General features: G+C 39.3%; 2 protein-coding genes across 2 annotated transcripts; both read right to left on the reverse strand.

The window, feature by feature from the left end:
• Positions 1 to 2,824: 2,824 nt before the first annotated feature.
• LOC118803813 lies at positions 2,825 to 8,545 on the reverse strand. The gene is made up of 3 exons (XM_036564318.1): positions 7,103 to 8,545; positions 5,563 to 5,672; positions 2,825 to 3,208 (listed from the first exon to the last, which is right to left on the reverse strand). The coding sequence occupies exons 1-3, from the start codon at positions 7,574 to 7,576 to the stop codon at positions 3,190 to 3,192; spliced, it is 603 nt and encodes a 200-aa protein (XP_036420211.1). The 5' UTR covers positions 7,577 to 8,545; the 3' UTR covers positions 2,825 to 3,189.
• Positions 8,546 to 18,115: 9,570 nt separating this feature from the next.
• Positions 18,116 to 21,476, reverse strand: LOC118803814 (calcium homeostasis modulator protein 5-like). Its single transcript, XM_036564319.1, has 3 exons — positions 20,849 to 21,476; positions 18,966 to 19,067; positions 18,116 to 18,556 (listed from the first exon to the last, which is right to left on the reverse strand). The coding sequence occupies exons 1-3, from the start codon at positions 21,362 to 21,364 to the stop codon at positions 18,533 to 18,535; spliced, it is 642 nt and encodes a 213-aa protein (XP_036420212.1). The 5' UTR covers positions 21,365 to 21,476; the 3' UTR covers positions 18,116 to 18,532.
• Between the last annotated feature and the right edge of the window lie 1,693 nt (positions 21,477 to 23,169).

Here is a 23,169-nt window from a genome sequence, read left to right on the forward strand (position 1 = left end):
ATATCTGTGAGTTACTACCTGTGCACTTTTCTAACAGTTCACTCATTTGATTGAGTATCACAACTGACTGAGGGATGAAGAAATTCCTAAACCTGTTAAGTCTTGACTTCCGTACTCTAAAACGTCTATTTGAAGGCAGAATATTATATATATATTATATTATATGGCACTTTAGCTTTACTTAGGTTAACTGAATAAAATGAACTTTAAGTACACTTTCATTTGTAAGGCTGGTGAAAAGGTGACGCCTTACCTGGGACCATTTTACGATGAGCTGATGCAGCTGTTTTTGCACAGCTTCCTCTGAACTGTTGCCATCACACCACTTTACAGGAGGATCGCCTTGATCTGAGATATAATTTCCTTGCCCGAATGTCAACCCACAGGCCACGTACTGGCCGTCCAAAAGCAACATAATAACCCAAGCGACTGGTGGCATCAGGCAAGGAAGGAAAGCCTTCGCGCAACGTTTTCTGCATGAGCAGCAGCTGCAGTGTTTACACGGCCTCACAAGAAACAGCATTATGATGAACGCAAGCAGAGCAGGAGTGATGAACATGAAGGCTGCAAGCAGCTGGTTCAGCACAGGCTCACACGGGCACGAGAACTCGGCCTCCATCAGCTTTTCAATCCCTATCATCATGATGCTGAATGGAAGTATAGAAAGGAGAGGAGATTTTTGTATTCCTTCTTTGATTCTGAGCCCAGGTTCCAGTACCGAAGCCATCTTGTGAGTTGAATGCCTGATGTATGCAGCTTACATATGCGTGTTTGGGTTTATGTTTACATGCAAATAGATGCAAAACATGTGAAACCACTGTTATTGTTAAGACTGTGACAACAAAACAGACCTTCAAACAACTGCATAGAGGGCTATAGACTATAGGATTAGGATGCCTTATGCAAAATTTTACTGTGGAAGCCAAATCTAGCTGAACCTGACTAACTTGTCTTTGTTTACCTAGTCTAAAATGTGAAAAAGGCGTACGTAGGACTATGGAAAATAAGAATGTCTTGAAACAACCTTGAGACTGTAATAATGATATAAAAAGTCAGAGAAGCTTTTTACACCACGTCGCACATCTTTACATATTAACATCACAGGGCACAGACTCAACAAGAAGGTCCGGCTTGAAGGCCTCAAATGATCTCAAAGTCAACATCAAACTGATAAGGATGTGATGACGATAGTAGATGATTCACTCACATCCTCAGAAGATGCTCCTTCACCAAGTTTTGACCGTGTTCTCTTTGAATTCTCTTTCAATTGTCAGATTCTTCTGCTCAGTTAAGGGGTGGAAGCAGAACCCATGCTACAATATTCTGCTTGCAGTTGCATACTTCCACAAGAGAGGTCTCCAAATCCCCAAAACTGACACAGTGTTGATTTAATGCACCACCTGCTGATATTTGATGAGAACTGCGCTTTTAGTCTATTGTTTAATGCAAAGAAATTGCAAGAAACTCATGCTGAGTAATAAACTAATATATTAGTGGACCTGCAGCTGTTTTTGTTTGCGAGTGCTTAATGTAGGTGCCATCATCGCATTAGCACTGCAGCTGGATGGGTTAGTAAGTCTGGATAAGCCTTGCCCTCCATGAACCTATCAAACTCTTTATACATCAACAGGGTTGAGGGGAGATGTCACCTTCAATCTGTGATATCCACAGCTTTTATGAACAGTAATAATTAACCAACATATCTAAAAAGAAAAATTACTCATTTACTCATCAATGGGTAGCAATGATGTGGAGGCCCCCTGCCAGTGCTGAAGCCCTGCCTGTTCAGCCTTTTAGGCTAGTAAAAATGCTGACCCAAACGGTATCATTTATATGCATAACCATTTTAATGTTTTAGTAGAATCTATTATCAGAAATGGAATATAGTAACAAAACCATGTTACCATCAGTGTATAATCACCTGTAATTACACTGTGTTTTCGTTATCTAAGAATGAGCCATTCATATCTACATTGGGAGTGGCTCCCCTTCCAACAGAAACTACCACCACCGTGTTTCTACAGTAGCCCAGAACGCACAAATCAAACACCGGCTCACGAGGGTGCCTTTCAAGTTTTTATGCTGAACCAGCAGCTTGAATTTGGTGGCGCTGTAGTTTCGGTGCTGGCTGTTGTGAGAAACTTAAGAACCCAAATTTTGAGGAATGAAGGATTATACTTACTATTTAGCACAAAAAAAGGGAGGGAGGGTGCATCTTTGCTGTCAAAGGGGTGAAAATTTGAAGAAGCAAAAAGAAATTGGGACAGAAAACATTAGAAAACCTGATGGACACCATAGGTTTTGCTACATGCTTGGAAATGGGAGTGGTGAGGGAGTGGGGATTCAACTGGCTGCAATCACAATCTCGCCACTAGATGCCACTAAATCTTACACACTGCATCTTTAAGGTTTTACTGAGGGAGATGTGAAAAGCAAAAAAAACTACCTGTAGATTCTAATGATTCTGTGGATGGAAACAATTTGTGGATCACAGGGCTCAAAGTCAAGAACTGGCAATAACTGTACAAGAACAAAAAAATAGGGATCTTCAAACTGAGGCTTTAATGCAGTGACTACTATGGTGAAGTTTGAACTTTGGTGTGTAGGTCAAAAACACCCAGACATGGCAAAAAGAGCCAAAACAAAGGACCAAACCAATTGTAAAGGACCTATTGTTTAAAGAAACAGTCAAGCCACATCCAAGTTCAATACTGGTTTACAGAATGTCTCAGTTTCCAATAAGCCTCGCTATGAAAAGACAATATTAATGTGGCAAAATGTGCTACAAAATAATATTCAGAAACATTTGTAGTGGCAATGAAATTTGGTTTATTTATATCTAAAGTCACCGGCCCAAAATCAGAACAGCTGTGTGTAGATGAATGATAAACAAATATAGTTTATGTAATATGGAGTTTGTAACTCATTTAATTCTGGATGTTAAATATAATAACATGGTGGGGATGAAGTACAGTGTAGAGTTCATAGGGGGGTCACAGGGATGAAGCTCATTGCAGATCATGACAGAAGTGTGAGGACTGTGACAGCTGACTGTTCATTAAAGTCTCCGGAACATCCAGATCAGGATTTTTCCAGGTTGAATGGCACAAACAATTGGCTGTACGGTGGTCAAGCAGGGCCAGTGCAGAAGGACCCATTGGGATCCGTCAAGGAACCGTCGCTTCTGCTTCACTGTTGACGTGTTTTACTGAAACGCACAATTCAAGAATTTAAACAGGTCTGCAATGTTCAGTTATTCTGTTGTACTAGTTTAAATTAGGATGATCAAATGATAAGCTGTCATTGCATCACTATATACATTTAATATCACAATCAACTGCATGTCGGTAATGTGACAGAAAGACCTCATGAGAACCAGTGGATGGTCACGAGTGCACAAACTTTATTAACAAACACACCAGACCGATGGTCACAGCTCTGCTCCTGAAGAGATACCTTCCAAAAGAATTCAGCCCAAATAAAACATCTGATCCAGCTAATTAAGTGATGTGGATCAGGTGTGTTCAGTCAGGACTGGATCTCCAGGAGCATGGAGGGTGACCACTGCACTGCACTCTTAAAATCATTGTTCTTCAAGGGTTCTTTAGTAAAGGCATTGGCTCTACATAGAACTATGAACACTTTTTTAAGAGTGTAGGCAAAACAGAGCACTGTAGGAAAGGTGATGTATCACAGCAGTAAACATGCTGCTGTCCTAACTTTTTGTTGCAGGCATCAAATTTGGAATAAGTGCATATTTACAGTTACAGTTCAAATGTACAGGGTCAATTTATAGAACAGTTCAAAAGGTAATACATAAAATACTGTGTTTTTCTACATAAGAGTGTAGACAAAACACAGCATTGTAGTGTTTGGAACTGTGGAAGTAAAAATGGTTCAACAATGTAATATTTTCATCTTTTAAACTGGTTTTTGTAGATATGCACTTATTCCAAATTTGATGCCTGCAACACGTTCCAAAAAAGTTGGGACGGCAGCATGTTTACCACTGTGTTACATCACCTTTCCTTTAACAGCACTTATCACAATAATCTTTTGGGGTCTGAAGACACAAACTAATCCAGTTCTTCAGTTTTAATTCATATATACTTAAGTATTCAGTTGTGTGACCTTACAGGGACTTGTCATATTTTGAGCTTAACCTGTAAACTTTCACCCCATTTTTGCCTAGTAACAGAGTCTAGAATGGGGAGGTTTATTTCCTGCTGACTTATAGATCTCTAAACTGATCTGACTCTTGCCATGTTATCAGACCACATGTTTTAAATGATAATGTCTTTGTGGAGGCGTTGAGGCTCTGAAGGTGAGGACACAGATTTGCAAGCATTCGCTCATTCAGTGCTTCTGTTGCAGATGAGACGATCATAACTGCTATGAATAAGGGATCATAAAATGTTTTACGGGAATCAAATCCTGAGATTTCTAGCTTTCTAATGGTATACTGCATTACCATATTGCTGGACGATTTGATGCATAAAAGTGATGTTTAAAAAAAATCAGTAGCATCACAACAAATTGTGTGATGGTGATGTACTGATACAGTGATGTAGGTTAATAAAACACATTTTTTTAAAGGAAGGCAGGCAGGCCAGTCTAGCTCCTGCACTCTCTGATTTTGCAGCCATGCTGTTGTAACACATGCAGAATGTTTCTTCATGTTGTCATGTTTGTATCAACATGGACATCTTGGAAAAGATGTGATCTAGAAGGCAACATATGTTGCGCCAAAATATGTTCAGTTTTATTGGTGCTTTCACAGATGTACAGGTTATTAATACCTCGCACACCATGACAGACGCTAGATTTAGAATTTTACACTGGTAAAAATCGTGATGGTCTGTTTCTTCTTTGACCTGCAGAACACGACGTCCATTATTTCCATAAACGATCTGAAAGGTTGACTCGTCAGACCACAATACATGTTTCCACTGAGCATCAGCCCACTTCAGATGAGCTTGGACCCAGAGAAGTCGGCGGTGTTTCTGGATGTTGTTGATATGTGACTTCCACTGTGCACAGTACAGTGACAGTTTGTCACTCATTTTTAATGAGGGGTCAAATGTCATGGGCATTTAGTTGTGGTTTTTGGCCTTTTCCTACACAGACTGAGATTTCTCTGATTTCTTGAATCTGTTGATATTATGCACTGTAGGGGGTGAAATACGTAAAATATTTAATTGCTTGCTAAGGAACATTATTTTTAATTGTTACGTTACTAGCTGATTGGTAAAGTGGGGAGCGTTGACCCATCCTCATTCATTAAGAACACAACTTTTTGAACATGCTGCAGGCCTCAGTTTCAGAATAAGTGTATATTCACAAAAAAAAACAAAAAAAAACAAGGAAGTTGATAAGATAAAACATTTAAAGTACAAAGACAAGAAACTGTTTTCATTTAAATACAGGTCAAATTGGATTTAAGAGCTGCTTTCTGTATTTATTAGCATTTTACCTACTTCCACAACTTTGGAATTGTGTTTGTATATTATTTGTATATAACACTGTAAATAAATAAATAAATAAATAAGGATCATTATATACCCATCTGATACTTTTTCCACATCCTGCTCTTTTGGATGACAGCAGTCCCAGCAACACACAGCACACACGGTTACAAGGCAGATGACAAACAGCAGAAAATAACCCACAATCTTGAATTTAAAAAAGAAAAGTGTTAAATTAGTAAAAATAATAATAGAATATTTGGTAACACTTTATTTGGATGGTCCACTGTAGATGTCTTGTAGATGCTTAGTGTATCTTTAGTGTATCTTTAACCTATCTTTGTGAAAGGTTCTAAAAAAACTGTTCCTAACCCTAAACCTAACACTAACCCTAACCTCAAGGCAAAACCTACACCTGCTCCTAAACCTCACCCTAAGCTCAATGTTGTTGATAATCAACTGAGTATCACCAGAAAATGTGTTAATATTTGAAGTATCTGTAGATCATCTATAGGGGACCATCCAAAGGAGACTCACCGAACCGATTGGGTTCCTCAGCTTGCCACATTGGCAGAACGCTTTAAGGAGTTGTGTTTGACGATGATCACTGCCAACAAGGATGATGCCCAGGTGGGGGATTGGACTCCAGTCTACAGCGTAGAAGGCAGTGGTGTAACCCACTACACTATACCACTATACCAGTACCATTTTTTTGCTGTAATGCTAGTAAAGTGCCCACTGCTAGTCAAAACAGCTGTTTAGGTTTTCTCTTTATTGCTCATGGGGGGCTCCCTAGTGACTCCAGCCCCTGGGCATGTGCCCATAAAACCCAATATATGATCTGGGCCTGGGGAGGAGTGAAGAGGGAGGAGGAGGAACTGTGTGGAGTATGAATTCCACAGTTTGCATCATCTTACATATCACTCCTTTATTGCATGTTGTTTTACTTTCTGTTTCGGAATAAAACATGACGGATCAACTCTGCACCGCACTGTTAAAAAAAAAGTGGTTTCATTTTTTCAAAAACAACGCCAGTGTCAGTGTTCACGCATTCGTGGAGAACCTGTACACAAAAACAAATTTGATATTCAGGTATGCAAATAAGTCACTCGTGCTTTTCATGGATGCAGGTGCTACTGAAAGAACCTGTCAGAACACAGGAGGACTTTGAAAGAAATAACCACTATTTTGGACTGGAAGTTCATCTAGGAACCCCCAAAGTTGCTTGTGGGCTTCAAAAGAAAAGCATCTTCAGTGGTCAGGACCCCCATGGACTCTCACAGAGCAGGTACTATTTGCTCTGCTGTGTCTGATCCACTCGTACCAGCACAACACACACTAACACACCACCACCACCACATCAGTGTCACTGCAGTGCTGAGAATGATCCACCACCCAAATAGTACCTGCTCTGTGAGGGTCCATGAGGGTCCTGACCACTGAAGAACAGGGTAAAAGGGGGCTAACAAAGTATCAGAGAAACAGATGGACTACAGTCTGTAACTGTGGAACTACAAAGTGCACCTATATAGTAAGTGGAGCTGATAAAATGGACAATGAGCGTAGAAACAAGGAGGTGGTCAGAATGTTATGCCTGACCGGTGTATATAAACATGTATGATGTAGCAACATCTTACCTTTGAATATGTTACAAAATCTTGGTGCTGTCTTCTTCCTTTTATTTTATTTGAGCTAATAGGTTCACACCACCTCACCGGAGGATCGCCCATATCCGACACATAAATTCCGTTCCAGTATGTCATCCCACAGGCCAAATACTGGCCATCCAGAAACAGCAAAATAAGCCACACGGTTGGTGGAATCAGGCAAGCAAGGAAAGACTCTGCAAACCTTTTGCATGAACAGCATCCGCAGGTGTATTTACAAGGCCTCGCCAGAATCAGCATCATGGTGAACACAAGCAGAGTAGGCACACTGAACGTAAGGGAGACCAGGCTTAAGTTCAACCGAGGATCACACGGGCAAGAGAACTCAAACTCCATCATCTTTTCAGCTCCCATCAGGATGAAGGTAACAGGTACCGTAGCGTGGAGAGGAGATGACTGTGTCATTCGTCCAAATCTGAGCAAAGAATCCTTTAGGAAGTTCATCCTTTCGGGTGAAGATCTGCTCGTTTGGATCTGTTGTCCTCCTTGAAATTGGATGTCGAAGCAATCAAGAAGCAGAGAAGTGCCTGCAAATGTGCAACACAGTACTCAGAAGACCCCCTCAGAGTCTTCCACCGAGCCTCCTGACTCTCAGCCCTTCCTGTTGTGTCAGAGTTACTTTGTTAATACCTTTAAGTTTCGGGTGCGGCTAAGCAGACAGTTGTGCCCTTCCCAGGCTTGCGTTCACCAACAGGAGAAGGTGACTTTTAGAAACCAGCTGGAGTCTACAAACTTGGCACCTTCCTGAAAGAGGTGTGGTTTACAAAAGAGGAACAATGTAGTTTCACCCTTGCAGAGAGAATTCCAGAGGAGCTTTTAGATTTGTGTTTACCAGAAGTCACGTGGATTCATTACTTTCATTTTCTCTTTACTTCTGCAAATGCAGGAGCCAGTATTTGTGTCCGTGTTTTGCTTCTATTAACAGGCATCAGAACACTAAAAGGCTGCAACCCTGAAGATGGCAAGGTCACTCGTGTTGAAAAGGGAATGTAACTTAGCTAACTTAGTCTTTAAAAAGGGGATACTGGGCACAGGAGGGCGACTGTAGAAAGCAATTGGCAACATGGAAGCAAAGACAAATTCTGGGCATTTTATGCAATTTGCAAATTCTGGCCTCATTTATAGGTCACAAAGTGAGGTCATATCCTGGAAAAAAGGATGTATGATCACCTTTCTTAAGGAGAGAGCTAGAGAACTATACCAAATGAGTGAGTTTAGGTCTGGGACATATCATCCTTTCTGTGTAGTTCTCAAGAAACTGTCAAAATGTTGAAATTCATTCATTGGATTGAGTGAAGAAACCTAAAGCTCATTCACCAGTTACTCTAAAATAAACCTACTGAGTTTGTTTGACAGTTCCTTCTTTTTAAGTTCATCTTTATTGTTGAAACACAGTTTTAACACAGTTTAACAATAAATGGTCTTAAACTCTGGAGTTAATGTAGAACTGCTAATTCAACCTTTAACCCTGAAGATCAGCACAGACTGCTGGTGGCCTTAGCAACACAGACAACGATCTCGCCTAGCTAATAGCTAACGAAACGGCAAAGAGAGAGATTTAAGATGAACATCGATAATTTGGAGACGAATGGACTTATTTGTGTTTATAATCACTCCAGCTGGTTTCCTGATACGTTTAATCTGCAGTGACAAACACTAAACAAACACTAAAACATCACGAGGCTGAAGTCAGTTTCTCATTCACCAGCTTCTCGTTCGAATTCTCCTGTTCCACCTTAAATGGCGCAGCAGTTACATTCTGGCACTTCGGGCAGCATTTAAGGTGTAACGGGAAAATTTGAACAAGAAGCTGGAGAATGAGAAGCGACTTCAGAAACTATTCTACTTTTGAGGAAAAGTTTCCTGCTGGAGATGTGAGAAAAGCAACTATAGCTGAGCTGAAGATTAAAGCAGAGCAAAGTGAGTCTGTGTTTTCATTTATATATTATATTTTTTAGTCTATACTAGTAAATCAGCACATACTGAGACATATTTACAGCCAAGATGGTGAATGGACATAAAATGTTGTGGCTCCCAAGGTGGTTTGATTGTTACTCAGAATTGAGCAATAATGTAAAACCATCCACTGATGCCCAGAATTAGTGGAGTGTTCCAAATAAAGCGCTCAGTGTGTGTTTATATAAATACATGTCTTACTTTATAAATACACTCTAAAATGTGGTGTTAAATAACAACACACTTACTTGTGTTACCTGTTTTTACACTTTTTGTGTCACATGTTTTCTGATTTTATACATTCTGGGTGAAAAGTAACCCAAGATGTCCTATCTATAAGTGGACACAGACATTTTTCCACACATTTTGTGTTCAAAATAACTGAAAATGTGTCGTTTGAAACTGAACACACCGGTGTGTTTAGTTAGAGGAGAATCTGTTGTTTTTTAGCACATCTGTATCATATATTGGCATAGATTTTCTGTTTCCAGCAACTAACCATATCCTGGTTAAACTACAGCTCACATTTACAGCCAGCAAATTATCTAGAACTTCCAGAAGGTTCTAGAGTAAAGTTTTCTCTCTTGAAACTGCTCCCACTGTAAATCAGAGCATGATTGGTTGTTTCCTCTGTCAGTTCCTAATGATGCTGGTAGTTAATCTAACATGTTAGGACTTCTCTTCAGCTCCTGAAGTCCTGACCAATAGGAGAGCTCGCTCAGATACCACGCTACTTAGATACCACAGAGAAAACAATCCTGATTGGGCAGTTTGTTCATGTATGTTTCAAATTTTTAACCCTTTTGTTTCCAACCAAAACTTAACAATGTAATACAACACTTATAGAGTCCAAACACAACAAGCATGATTATATTGATTAACAAATTACTTAAATCAGTGCTAAAAGATGTTTTTTTCACATAGATCTTAAGGCTGACTAGTAGAAAATAACTACAGAACTCCACAGGAAAGCAATATAATCCAGGAATATCATTTATACGACATAACATTTACATAACAGCATTAAGGGTACACAATAAACATAGTTCAGTCTATGCATACCTGTTTAAGATTCAGCCTGTTGTAGTATCACTGATTTTTTTATCATATTCTGATTTATCCAAACCCAGGAGAGCCTCAGCCATCAGGCAACCAGAAGATTTTCCTCCTAAAATTAGAAAAGCATCATGAATGACATGCTGTAATTGTTCGCATCAACTATTGTCATCAATTCACGAACGGTACATAATAAAAGCCTTCTTGGTATTTAATAAAAAAATTTCTTATGATTGAAAAAAAAATAACTAGAAATGAAAATGACTGTACACCTGACCCCACTGATGCTACTGCTGTTGCTGCATGAACTAATCAAAATTAATCATTTAAACTAATCAATTTAACCAATCACCCATTACAGAACTGACTCTTTGTGTGTTTTTCCTTTCTTTCTTTCCGTTGCCGAGTTGAACAGCTACCCATCCTGTGCGTCTGATGCTGCTGCCTCTTCTGCCTTGATTGGGTGCCACTGCTGCCAGCCCTCTGGACCGGCTTGACCACCATCAAGCTCCATGCTGTACTACGCCGTGCAAACCCCACCCTCACAACCTGACCCCACTGATGCTGCTGCTGCTGCTGCATGAACTAAACTAATCAAATTAATCATTTGCTCTGCCTGTTTTCCCTGTTTTTGTACTAACAATGTTTACTATCCGGTGTCGACCAGAGGAGGACGGGTTCCCCTTCTGAGTCTTGGTTCCTCTCAAGGTTTCTTCCTGTTTCTCTTACTGAGTTTTTCCTTGCCACTGTTGCCACTGGCGACGCTCATGGGGGCTCGGACCCGGATTTCTTTCTGTAATGCTGATTTCCTTGTAAAGCTGCTTTGTGACAACACCTGTTGTAAAAACACCTCTGCTGCTCTCTCCTCTGCAGCGTCAGGCAGAAGTGGTTGATCATCCTGCTGCGTAGCTTGACGACAGTCCACGCAACCAAGAACAATCACGGCTATAACGCAGATGACAGACAGCAGTGCAAGACCCCAACCTTAAATCCAACAGTTAAAACAGAAGTTAAAAACAAATTCCAGCTGCTATTATCATGGAATAAGACTTGAGAAAAGATTTGTATCTGGTTTATTAAAATATTGCATTTAATATTCATTTAAAATAATCAGTATTTTAGTTCACGTGCATTATCTCAAGGTCAAGTTATCTACGATGTCATCGCTATACCTGTCACTGTCACTGGTGTTGTGTACACAGAGAGACAGTAGGCAGAAAAGTTGAGTTCTGCTCCTAAAAGTAGTTTTACATTTCATAAACAGCAGCTCTTCTAATTTGTTAAACATGTTAATGTTAGCGAGTGATTAGACTGGCGTTGGACAGACACAGAGTTGTGGTTTACACTGTGTTGAACAGGAGCTGAATGCATTGGTGTAATACAGATGTGCCATCTCTACCATCAGTCTGCATCTTTTTATGACCCCAATGTTTTGTTATTGTGTTTGTCAGCTAATAAACTCGCCGTTGCCTGAACCCAAAGCTCTTGTGAAGAATCATCATTACTCGCAATAAGTGGTTCTCCATGAATTCTCTATGTATTTTGTTAATTTTCTAAATAAGTTAACACGTCCTATACAGACACTCACTTTTGCACACTTTAGTGTACAGTTTCTATTTACTCGTTCAGTTTAATATGATGGATAATTATAAAATATAAAATGTGCCATAACTTTTGCACAGGCCAGTTTTTATTCTTCATTATTTTCCAATACGTTAAATTCAGCAAACTCATTTTCACTGTGCATGTTGCAGATTCATACCTTTGACTGTCCTATGTATCCTGTGTATAATCCTTTTTCTCTTTGCTCCATTGAACTAATGGGTTTGCACCATTTCATTTAGGAGTCTTGCCCTCATCCGACACATAACTTCCTTCCCGGTACGTTAATCCACAGGCCAAATGCTGCCCATCCATAAGCAACGAAATGACCCAGACAAGTGGTGGAATCAGGCAAGGAAGGAAGGTCTTTGCACACCGACATTCGCAAGAACAGCACCTGCAACGTTTAAATGGCTTTGGAAGTAACATCATTATGACGAACGCAAGTAAAGCAGGAGCGACAAACAAGATCACAAACAGCTTTTTAAACTCAGGCTTGCATGGGCCAAGAAACTCGATGTCCATCAGCTTTTCCACTCCCATCAGGATGAAGCTAAATGGAATGGTGGTTCGGAGAGGAGACTTCTGTAACTGTTCCTTAATCACGAGCAGAAATTCCCGGAGAAAAGACGTGTTTGGAGGCAAAGATGTGAAGCACTCAGCCTGCACACAATTGTTTAGATCTATGCTCTCCTGCCCACATGAAGCAGATAGTTTGGACATTTAAAAAAAACCTGTTGGGCAAGTTCCATGGATTAAGTAGCTTAATTTTCCACCCCTATTATGTGAAATCCTATACCTAGAACTGCAGCTATGAGTAAGACTGTTACAACAATAGAGGCCTTCAAACAATAAACGCTTCACAACTGCAAAGGTTTGATCAAATTCCATGGTTTTGTTTTCTCAGTGAAAGTTAGTTAACATTTTCTGCACAGAGAACACACTTCTGCGCAATTTAATACACAACATAATGAAAAAAACATATTCAAAAAAATATACTTCAAATGTGGCAAACGTTGTAGTCTAATGTTTTCCTCAATAGGCTAAATTCAGCAAATAAATAGAAATTGTGCACTAAAATGTGCAGAAAATGCCATATTGAAAGAAAAGTTTTTCAAAAATTACCCATAATTCAGTGTGTGAGATGTAAACAGAGAGATTCAGAGTGGTTTGGTGTGAAGTGGTTCAGATGTCTTTACAGTGGTGGTGATAGGAACCAGGGGTCACCATGACTACAACACAGATATAGACATTTTATTTACCATCCAGAACCACCAGTGAACCTACACGAGTCTTCTGAGTTTATATGGAATGTTGATGATGGAAAATAGTGGAAAATCTGAAATAGTAAGTTTTCTTTGGGGACTATTTTGTTGCACATCACCCTGCATATTATGTATCCCTCCACCAGGAATGTATGTTTGTATGGCAAGTATGACTTTGATGGGAATCTGAGAACAAGTTTGTTTAATTCCATGTGATTTACAGTTTTTCATCACCCAGTTCCAGCAGTTTCTCTTCATTGAGCAGATACACATACATAGTCTTACAAAATGTACACAGTTGTGCACTGTAAAGTGATTAGGAGTTAATGGTAACACTTTCTATGAATCTCACGTTTGTAAGCATCTATAAACACATTTATAGCGTTATAATGCCTTCATACGGCATTATAAACATGATTATAAACATTTATAAAAATGAATTACACTTTATAGCCATGTTTATTATACATTATGAATTGTTAATATAATGCATTATAAGTAGTGTTGATAACATGTTATACTGTCAGGGCCAAAGAAGTCAGTCCCAGCTTGGAGAGCGTAAAGTAAAGACAAATACCAAGCTAACGGTGGTGAACATTACCTTTCCCACATTGGGTAAAACACTGATGGCAGCTCTAGTTTAAACTCTGACATTTGAAGCCTGTAATGTGCTTTACTGTGAATGTTTTAGTGTTTCAGTAAATCCTTCAGTAAATACTTCAACTTGAAGCCTCACTCTGAACACTGGAGGAGGCTTTAGTACAGTACGCTTCACTTTACTCAGAGCGGACAAATACCACTTATGAGCTCTTATAATTTGTTATGATCAGTACTTATAATGTATTATGTTAACAATTCATAATGCATAATAAACATGGCTATAATGTATATTGCATTTTTATAAATATTTATAGCCATGTTTATAATGCCTTATTAATGCATTATAACATGTTATGAATGTGTTTATAGATGCTTACAAAGGTGACATTCATAGAAAGTGTTACCAAGTTAATTTACAATCTACTACATTTCATACCAGGCCAAAGAAAAACTTGCATATATTTCAAAAGAACTGTACAGTGATGTTCAAAAAATACTTTATATGTTTATAATGTTTAGTTATTATTCAGGCTTGACGGATGCTACAGGAAGTTGATTGCTAATGTCTGGAGCTCTCACTTGTTTTCTAAGAGGAAACATTGCGCCTGAGTTTCACCCCTTTGTCTTTTCATATGTAAGTAAAACCACATTTCAGTAGGCTTTGCTTAATATTAGAAAGTAGCCACACAATTAAGTCCTACAGCTGGCTGGAACGATGTAATGGTACTTAATACTTAAAGTATACTTAATACATTACTTGATAATTAGACACACACACACACACACACACACACACACACACACAGACACAGACACACACACACAGACACAGACACACACACACACACACACACACACACACACACACACACACACACACACTCTCCAAGCCACTTTATCCTTCTGGGTCATGGGGGGGAGCTGGAGCCTATCCCAGCAGTCACTGGGGAGATGGCAGGAAACACCCTGGACAAGTCACCAGTCCATCGCAGGACAGACAGACAGACATATAGAATCACACACACACACTCACACCGAGGGGCAATCTAGCACGTCCAATTGGACTGACTGCAGTCTTTGGACTGTGGGAGGGAACCAGAGAGAGGACCCTGGTTACCCGGCCGGGGAATCAAACCCAGGCACTTCTTGCTGTGAGGTGACAGTGCCACCCACTGCGCCACCCTGAAAATAAAACAGAATTCTAGTTTTAAACCAAATAAATAGGAACATTTCTCTTCATTCAAACTCAGCAGAGCCTCAGGAATGAAGAAGAGGAGCTTCCTAAAATGAGCAAGACATCATGAATCACACAGGAGCTGGAAAACGCTCACAGTGCTCACTTGGATCAACTTTTGAAAAGGCCAAAAAATAATGAGCGAGGGATAATGTCTGCACTACTTCGTAAAATCCCATTAAAAAGGAAGGTTTTTGGATGTACCTATTGTTTTTGGAAAAAAAAAAGCTTTGTATCTCTATTAAAGTCATGTTGGGTGATTTCTGATGGTTCATCTTGTCTTTTTTATGAGCAGCTGGTGTTTTCAAAGTACATCAAAAAATGAAAAACGAATAAAAAATGAAAAAACAAATAAAAAAACAATCCACAAAAGATGAGGATATATAGATTATAACATATCTCAATAGCTTTGATGCATAGAAACAAAAAGACCAACTTGCTGAACTACTACAGGAAAAACAAGCCTCCTCTGATGTAGTTCCCTCCGTCGCTTGACGACAGTCTCAGTGACCCACAGTGACCACGGTCACCATGCAGATGGAACACACCAGAAGAAGGCCTGTGCTTAAAACTGGGGTTTATTATTTATAATTATTGTGACTATTATGGTTCCAGGAAAAACAAGAACAAGTTATGTAGTCCATGTACACTCTTAAAAAAAAGATGGTGCTTCAAGGGTTCTTTAGTAAAGAAAAAGGTTTTATATAGAACCATGAAAACACAAAGAACCCTTTGCATGATTAAATGGTTCTCTGCGAGGTGAGATGGTTGTTCAGATTGGTGGAGAATGTGTTGTATAGGGTTCTATATAGAATCTTTTTGAACATAGTTGCGTATAGCACCAAAAAAAGGTTCTTCTATTGTTACGATGTCAAGCTTGTAACCATTTTGGGTGCTATCTAGAACCCTTTTCAAAAAGATTCTACATACAGCCATCTGCAGCAAATTCATGCCCATTTTTTTAAAAATCTGAGGAACGTTTTCATGATGCAAAGAACCCTTTAATCACGCAAACGGTTCTTTGAGTGTTCATGGTTCTTCATGAAACCATTTTCTTTACTAAAGAACCCTTAAAACACTGTCTTTTTTTAAAGAGTGAGCCACTTCGCAGCTCGTGGAATGAATGATAGAAGGTGAGCTGAAAATGTAAATCAATAATCAGATCAGGAATATGAAAATATACTCAAGGCTTTAATATCAGCATCATTATCAGAAAAATCCCTTTCTTTAAAATCACTGATTCTCCAATATTTTTGTTTTTATACAGGAAAAATGTGCTATTCTTAATTTCCATATGAATACACATCATGAAACAAATAATCTAAATATCTATCATGCATTCGTCCGCTAGTTCCTTCTTCTATGCTGTTTTAAAGGTTCTATATTTGACATTTTAAGCATTAATATAGCAGCAAACAGCTATTATCTATGTAAAGATATAGAGGTGTAACAGCGTCCTGAGCAGAGAATGTGTGTATGTAATCTGAGCTTCTCTGTGTTTTGTTTTCATAGCCGGTCAGGCCAAGCGTGCATGTTAGTCCCACCCATTATCAGTCAGTAAAGCTGTAGTTATTCAGAAACAATGTTCATATTTTACTGATGTTTTTATTTGCTAATAAATAAGTCTGTCACTGTTTGACTCAGTCAGTGTTCAATATAACCTGATGTGTGTGTATCAGTTGGTCTGTCTGTCTTATAGATGATAATATATAATGCAGTTTGGTTGGAAAATTTTTTTGTTTATTACCACATAGAATTATATTGAATTAATTTTGCACTGATTCATCAGACTTTTCTAGCAGGTGTTGCATCAACCCATTGGATGTTCCTGATGGATTTGTAATGTGTTTTGTCTTTTTAGAAAAGACGTAGAGCATGTAGAGCAACGGTCCACTTCACACTGCCCCCTGCTGTTTCTGAAAAAGGTATAGCAACAGATTCTCAAAGCTAGAACGTCTCTGCAGCACATTACTGGCTAAAAGCGTCATCATATGAACAATGTAATTTAACCTCCAACACATTTTAGAAAAGTGAGGAAAATGAATGCAATACATACAAAAATTACAATATTCATAAACACAAATATGACCACACATCTGTGGACGTCACGTATGGTCACCCTACTTAAGGTGACCATATGTGAGAACTAAACAAAAAGAGTGAGTTTAGGTTTAGACCCATATCGTCCTTTCTGTATGATTCTCAAGAAGAAGAAACTGTGGAAATGTTGAAATTCATTCATTGGTTTGAGTGAAGAAAACATTGATATATTTAACAGTCAAATAAGTAAACATACACAGTAAAAAGTGGCTCGTCAGATCAAACGCTTAACTAATGTAGTAACAATCAACTGAGCTAGATTTATTCAGCTCATTACAGTGATAAAAAGAATCGTTCATTCAAAGTATTTATTTAGGTTGAATAAAACTAGTTAATTTCAGTTCATTTTTCAGGTTGAATTGATGAGCAGTGAACTTAAAGCCCTCTGGAAAGTGAAGCTTCCTAGCATTCTAAGCGGTTTGTTGATTTCTGGTAATAAGCTCTTATTTTTTTTTTTTTTCATCAGTTATTGTCAAATATCGTTAAATAAATAATAAAATAATTTGGGGTTATATCACGTTACCTTCATGCTGAAGTGTGACTGGTAGCCTAGTGATCGGAGAGGTTGTGGGTTCAAATCCCAGGACTGCTTGGGTACATGTGGTTGGCCCGTGGGCACCCCTCCCCCCAGCCCCCCCGTAGGCACCCCTCCCCCCAGCCCTCCCACCACAATTTTGCGAAGGTGAAGTTGGCTCATTCAAATTCCAGTTCCACCTTACATGGTGCAGCAATTACATTCAGGCCTTTACCTGTGCCACAATGTAACTGCTGCTCCATTTAAGGTGGAACTTTGGCTGTTATAAGTGGTTCTTGTTAAAAAATGAAGGGGGAATAAAAAACAAAAAAAAAGCCACTGTTTACCTACAAAAACAGGTTTACTTAGGCATCCAATCCATGGCTTTGTTTGAAGAAAAAAACAAAAAACCTCTGACCTTTTTTTGGAAACAACCTGATGCATCGTATCTCAAAGTTCACCTTGATTAGATTCAGCTGGGTCTGATTATTTTGTAATTATCTTTAGAAATACACTGAATACACAAACATGACTGAAGGAACTGAAGGAACAGTCAAACTCTACATCTTAAGCACTTTAATTTTCAGTACATTGTGACAAAATAACAGAGAATTCATTTGTAGTCTGTTTATTTCTGAAGAATTGCACCACTGAAGTTCATACTGGGCCAATTTCCAAAAAAATGTATATTGGTGTTTATAAAATATTTAGTTGTATGTTAATAATTTCTATTCATTATTAGGGCTTGACAAATGCTAGGAAGTTGATTGCTGAGGTCTACAAACATCCAGCAGGGGGAGCACTCACTTGTTTCACGTCTTTGTTCTGCCTTTATCACATTAAACCAAACCAATTTCAGTTGACAAAGAATTTTAATCCTAGAAAACTCTGGCTGGAACAGTTAAATGGTAGGGGAAACACTGGTACTCGCTTCAATATTTAAGCTAAACCCTTATTTAATGCTCAATATCTCATCTTTATTATGTATTTACTACATTAGCTGAGAATACATCTGAACTGAAATATAAATCAGTAAAATATGACCATGTTCTTCATCCAAACTCCAGAGAGCCTCAGGAATGAAGAATTGGAGCCTCCTAAAATGAGCAAGACATTATGAATTACACAGATTACAGTGCTTACTTGTTTATGCTTACGACCTCAGAGAGGCCAAAAACAGTAATTAGTAAATAATTAGTGAATTCACACAAAAACATGTTTTACATGTGCATATGTGATTAAAGAAGAACAGAAGATTTGGATTAAAATAAAATAACAAAAAGGAAAAAAAGATTAACTTCTATTACGATAGGAACAAAATGCAGTAACATGTCATAGAGACTTCATAACACATGCATAATCATTGAATAACACTGCATTTATAAAGCACTGCTTGAGTTTTATAGACAGCTGATGCCACACAAGAAAATTTGAAGTCCATGATTAAGTCCCTAAGTAGGTAGCTTTCAAATACACCCCACCCCACCTCCCCCAAAAATGCAATACCTCCTCAGGTGTAGTTCCCTCTCTAGCTTGGCGACAGTCTCGCTGACCCACAGTGACCACGGTCACGATGCAGATGGAACACACTAGAATAAGGCCTGAGACCTTAAAATGAAAAAAGAGCTTAAAAACTGGGGCTTGTATTATAAAAAGGCTCAACAATATTATTGTGACTATTATGATTCCAGGAAAAACAAGAACAGGTCCACAATTTTCCTTCATCCCTATGGGAGTTGTAAGTTAGGTAGGAGCGAAAGCCTGGACCGTCTGGGGGCCCTGAGGACCGGGTTGGGAAACAATGGGTTAGGCAATCATGTCATGGCTCTATAAGTGGCTTCCACAATGCAAAGTCATTCAAAAAAACAAATAAATAAATGAATGAAAGATAAAAGGCTGCTGAGTAGAAAATTAAAACAAATAAAAGTAGATACAGCACTGATCTCAAACAAGATTGAATCAGTATTGGCTGAAACTCAAAGCTTCAGTATCAGTATCGATCCGATACAACATTGGATCAGTATTGGTCGAAACTCAAGGTTTCAATATTGGTATCGATCTGATACAAGATTGGATTAGTATCGGCCAAAACCCAAAGCTTCAATATCAGTATCGATCTGATACAAGACTGGATCAGTATCGGTTGAAACTGAAAACTTCAATATTGGTATCAATGTAACACAAGATTGGATCAGTATCAGTCGAAATTTAAGGCTTCAATATTGGTATCAATCTGATAACACTGGATAAGTTTTGGTGGAAGCTCAAAGCTTCAGTATTGATATCAACCTGATACAATATTAGATCAGTATAAGGTGAAACTCAAAGCTTCAAAATTGGTATCGATTGGATACAAGATTGGATCATTATCGGTTAAGCTTAAGGTTTCAATATCGGTATCGATTTCACACAATATTGGATCAGTATCGTCCGAAACTCATGGTTTCAATATTGGTATTTGTGGCATGTGCCCCCCCCCCTCACTTGCAGTGTTCCTCTCCCCACCGTCCTCACCGGGCTTCTTCCCCACTCGGAGCTCAGGCCCTGCCTTCCTGCCAGCTCTTGAGGCTGCCATCGAGCCCGGGGGACAGGCGCATGCCACAGTATTGATTTGATACAAGATTGGATCAGTATCAGTTGAAACCAAAAACTTCAGTATCGGTATTGATTTGATGCAAGATGGGATCAGTATCTGTTGAAAGTCAAAGTTTCAGGATCTATATCAATCTGATACAAGACTGGATGAGTATCAAAACTTCAATATTGGTATGTAATACAAGATTGAATCAGTATCAGGCAAAACTCAAAGCTTCAGTACCATAATTAATCTGATCCAAGATTGGATCAGTATTGGTTGGAACTCAAGCTTTCAGTATCGGTACTGATCTGGTACGAGATTGGATCAGTACCAGCCGAAACTCAAAGCTTTAAAATTGGTATCGACCTGATACAGGATTGGATCAGAATTGGTCGAAACTCAAGGTTTCAATATTGTTATTGATCTGATACAACATTGGAACTTAAAGCTTCAGTACTATTATTAACTCAAGGTTTTAATATTGTTATCAATCTGATACAACGTTGGATCGGTATCAGCCAAAACTCAAAGCTTCAGTACCATTATTAATCCATTACTAATGGTACCATTAGTACCATTATTATCAAGATTGGATCAGTATCAGGGAAAAATCCAAGCTTTAATATTGATACTGATTCGATACAAGATTGGATCAGTATTGGTTGGGATCAGTATCTGGTACAAGATTTAAAGCTTTGAGTTTGGTTGATACAAGATCTGGTACAAGATTGGATCAGCACCAGCCGAAACTCAAAGCTTCAATACAAAGTGGTATCATGCCATCTGTACAAATAACATATCAACCTCTCACCTGTGACCATCCAATGTAACGTCGGTACAATGCTTTTTCCACTGATTCTCTTGAACTAGAAGGTTCACACCACAACAACGGAGGCTTGTCCTCATCCAAGACATAGATTCCTTTCCAGTATGTTAACCCGCAGGCCACGTACTGACCATTCAGAAGTAACAAAATGACCCACAAAGTAGGTGGAATCAGGCAAGGCAAGAGAGCCTGAGCAAATCGGCTTGACCCCCTCCTGCAAGGGTGTTTGCACGGCCTTGTAAGAAGCAGCATTACGGTGAACACAAGCAGAGCCGGCACGATGAACATGAAGGCCACAAATGCCTCGTTCACCCCAGGCTTGCACGGGCAGGACAGTTGCATCTCCATCAACTTCTCGATCCCCAACAGCAGCCAGAAAAACAGAAATGTAAGTTTGAGAGGACAGTGCTGCACGTCGGTCAGACAGGTCATCCTTAGAGGCAAAGACGCTTTCGTTGTTTGCCAAACAATGACAATAAACTCTTGAATCCGGACAGACATGCGGTCTGATGGACCGAATGGTGCTCCTTGAAACGGGATGTCGAAGCTATGAAGGTGAGCTGAGAAAGATCCTTCTGGTTCCAAACCTCCTGACAACCTTCCTGCTCTGGAGTGATCGCATCAAAGTGAAAGCATGTTTGTTAGCGCCAGTGCTGTGTCCAGGACTTGTGGTCACCATCAGAAGAAGCTGGCTGTTGTTTTAGAAACTGGCTCAAGGAAGTGCGTCAACCTCTCAACATCGGTGTGGTTTATAAAAGAGGAATAATGTAGTTCTTAACAGAATTTATGTGAGTGAGAACAGAGGAGCCCAGAGAATCAGAGGACCTTTCAGATCCGTGTTGATCAGCAACTCCCATGGATTAATTGGTTTCATTTCTCTTCACAGTATGAATGTAACATCTGCAAATGCAGCCTCAGCAAATATGCAGTGTGGAATGTTTTGTTTTGTTTTTTACTTTCTGTTTTTCTTTATTCTAATCTTATTTTGCACTGTTGTTTTAGTCTTTATTTCCAAGTTGGAGAATTCATGCGTTCGTGTCTGTATATACAAACATGTATGGTACGGCACACCTTGAGGTCCGAGCAAATGGTCAATTTCCAGGCCTTTAAAGGAGTGAGGTATTAACAGCACTATGGGGATACATAGCCCTGGTCACCAAGGCTCACGGAAACAGTGTGCCATTTACTGCTGCAATGGTATTTAACTGTGCACTGTAGAGTTCTGTTCAGACTGGGCTTCTGCAGACTGACGGACAGTTCATCACAACAGTACACTCTTAAAGGAGATGGTTAAGGGTTCTTTGGTGAAGACAATGGCTCTACAGCCCGGTCTCCAAAAAAGTGGGACACTGTGCAAAATTTTCATGAAAACAGAGTGCAACGATGTGCAAATCACTTAAACCCCATATTTAATCTAAAATAGTACAAAGACAACTTATCAAATGATAAAACTGAGAAATGTTGTTTTTTTGACAAATGTATGCCCTTTTGAATTTGATGCCTGCAACACATTCCAAAAAAGTTGGGACAGGGGCCTGTTTACCACTGTGTTTCATCACCTCTTCTTTAACAACACTCAGTAAGCCTTTGGGAACTGAGGAGACACTGTAGTAGTTTAGAAAGTGAAATGTTTTCCTGTTCTTGCTTCATACAGGATTTCAGCTGCTCAACAGTTCTGGGGCTCATTTGTCGTATTTTACATTTCATAATGCACCAAATGTTTTCAGCAGTGACAGGTCTGGACTGCAGTCAGGTCAGTTTAGCACCCAGACTCTTTCAATACAGAGCAATGCTGCTGTAATACATGCAGAATGTGGTTTAACATTGTCTTTCTGAAATAATCAAGGCCTTCTCTGAAAAAGACGTCGTCTGGATGGCAGCATATGTTGATCCAAAATCTGTATATATCATTCAGCATTAATGGTGCCTTCACAGATGTGCAAGTCAACAATTCCATGTGCACTAATGCTCCCCCACCCATAGTATCACGGATGCTGGCTGTTGAACTGTGATGGATAACAAGCTGGACGGTCCCTCTTCTCTTTAGCCCAGAGGACACAGTGTCCATGATTTCCAAAAAGAATTTAGAGTTTTGATTCAATGGACCACAGGACACTTTTCCACTTCGCCTTAGTCCATCTTAAATGAGTTCAGACCCAGAGAAGGCGGCAGTGTTTCTGGATCCTGCTTATACATGGTTTTGTCTTTGCCTGGTAGAGTTTTAACTTGCATTTGTGGATGCAGTGATGAGTTGTGTTCACAAACAGTGGTTTTCAGAAGGGTTTCTGAGCCCATGCAGTGATTTA

The sequence above is a fragment of the Colossoma macropomum genome, unplaced genomic scaffold (genome assembly GCF_904425465.1).
Source record: "Colossoma macropomum unplaced genomic scaffold, Colossoma_macropomum, whole genome shotgun sequence".
NCBI lineage: Eukaryota > Metazoa > Chordata > Actinopteri > Characiformes > Serrasalmidae > Colossoma > Colossoma macropomum.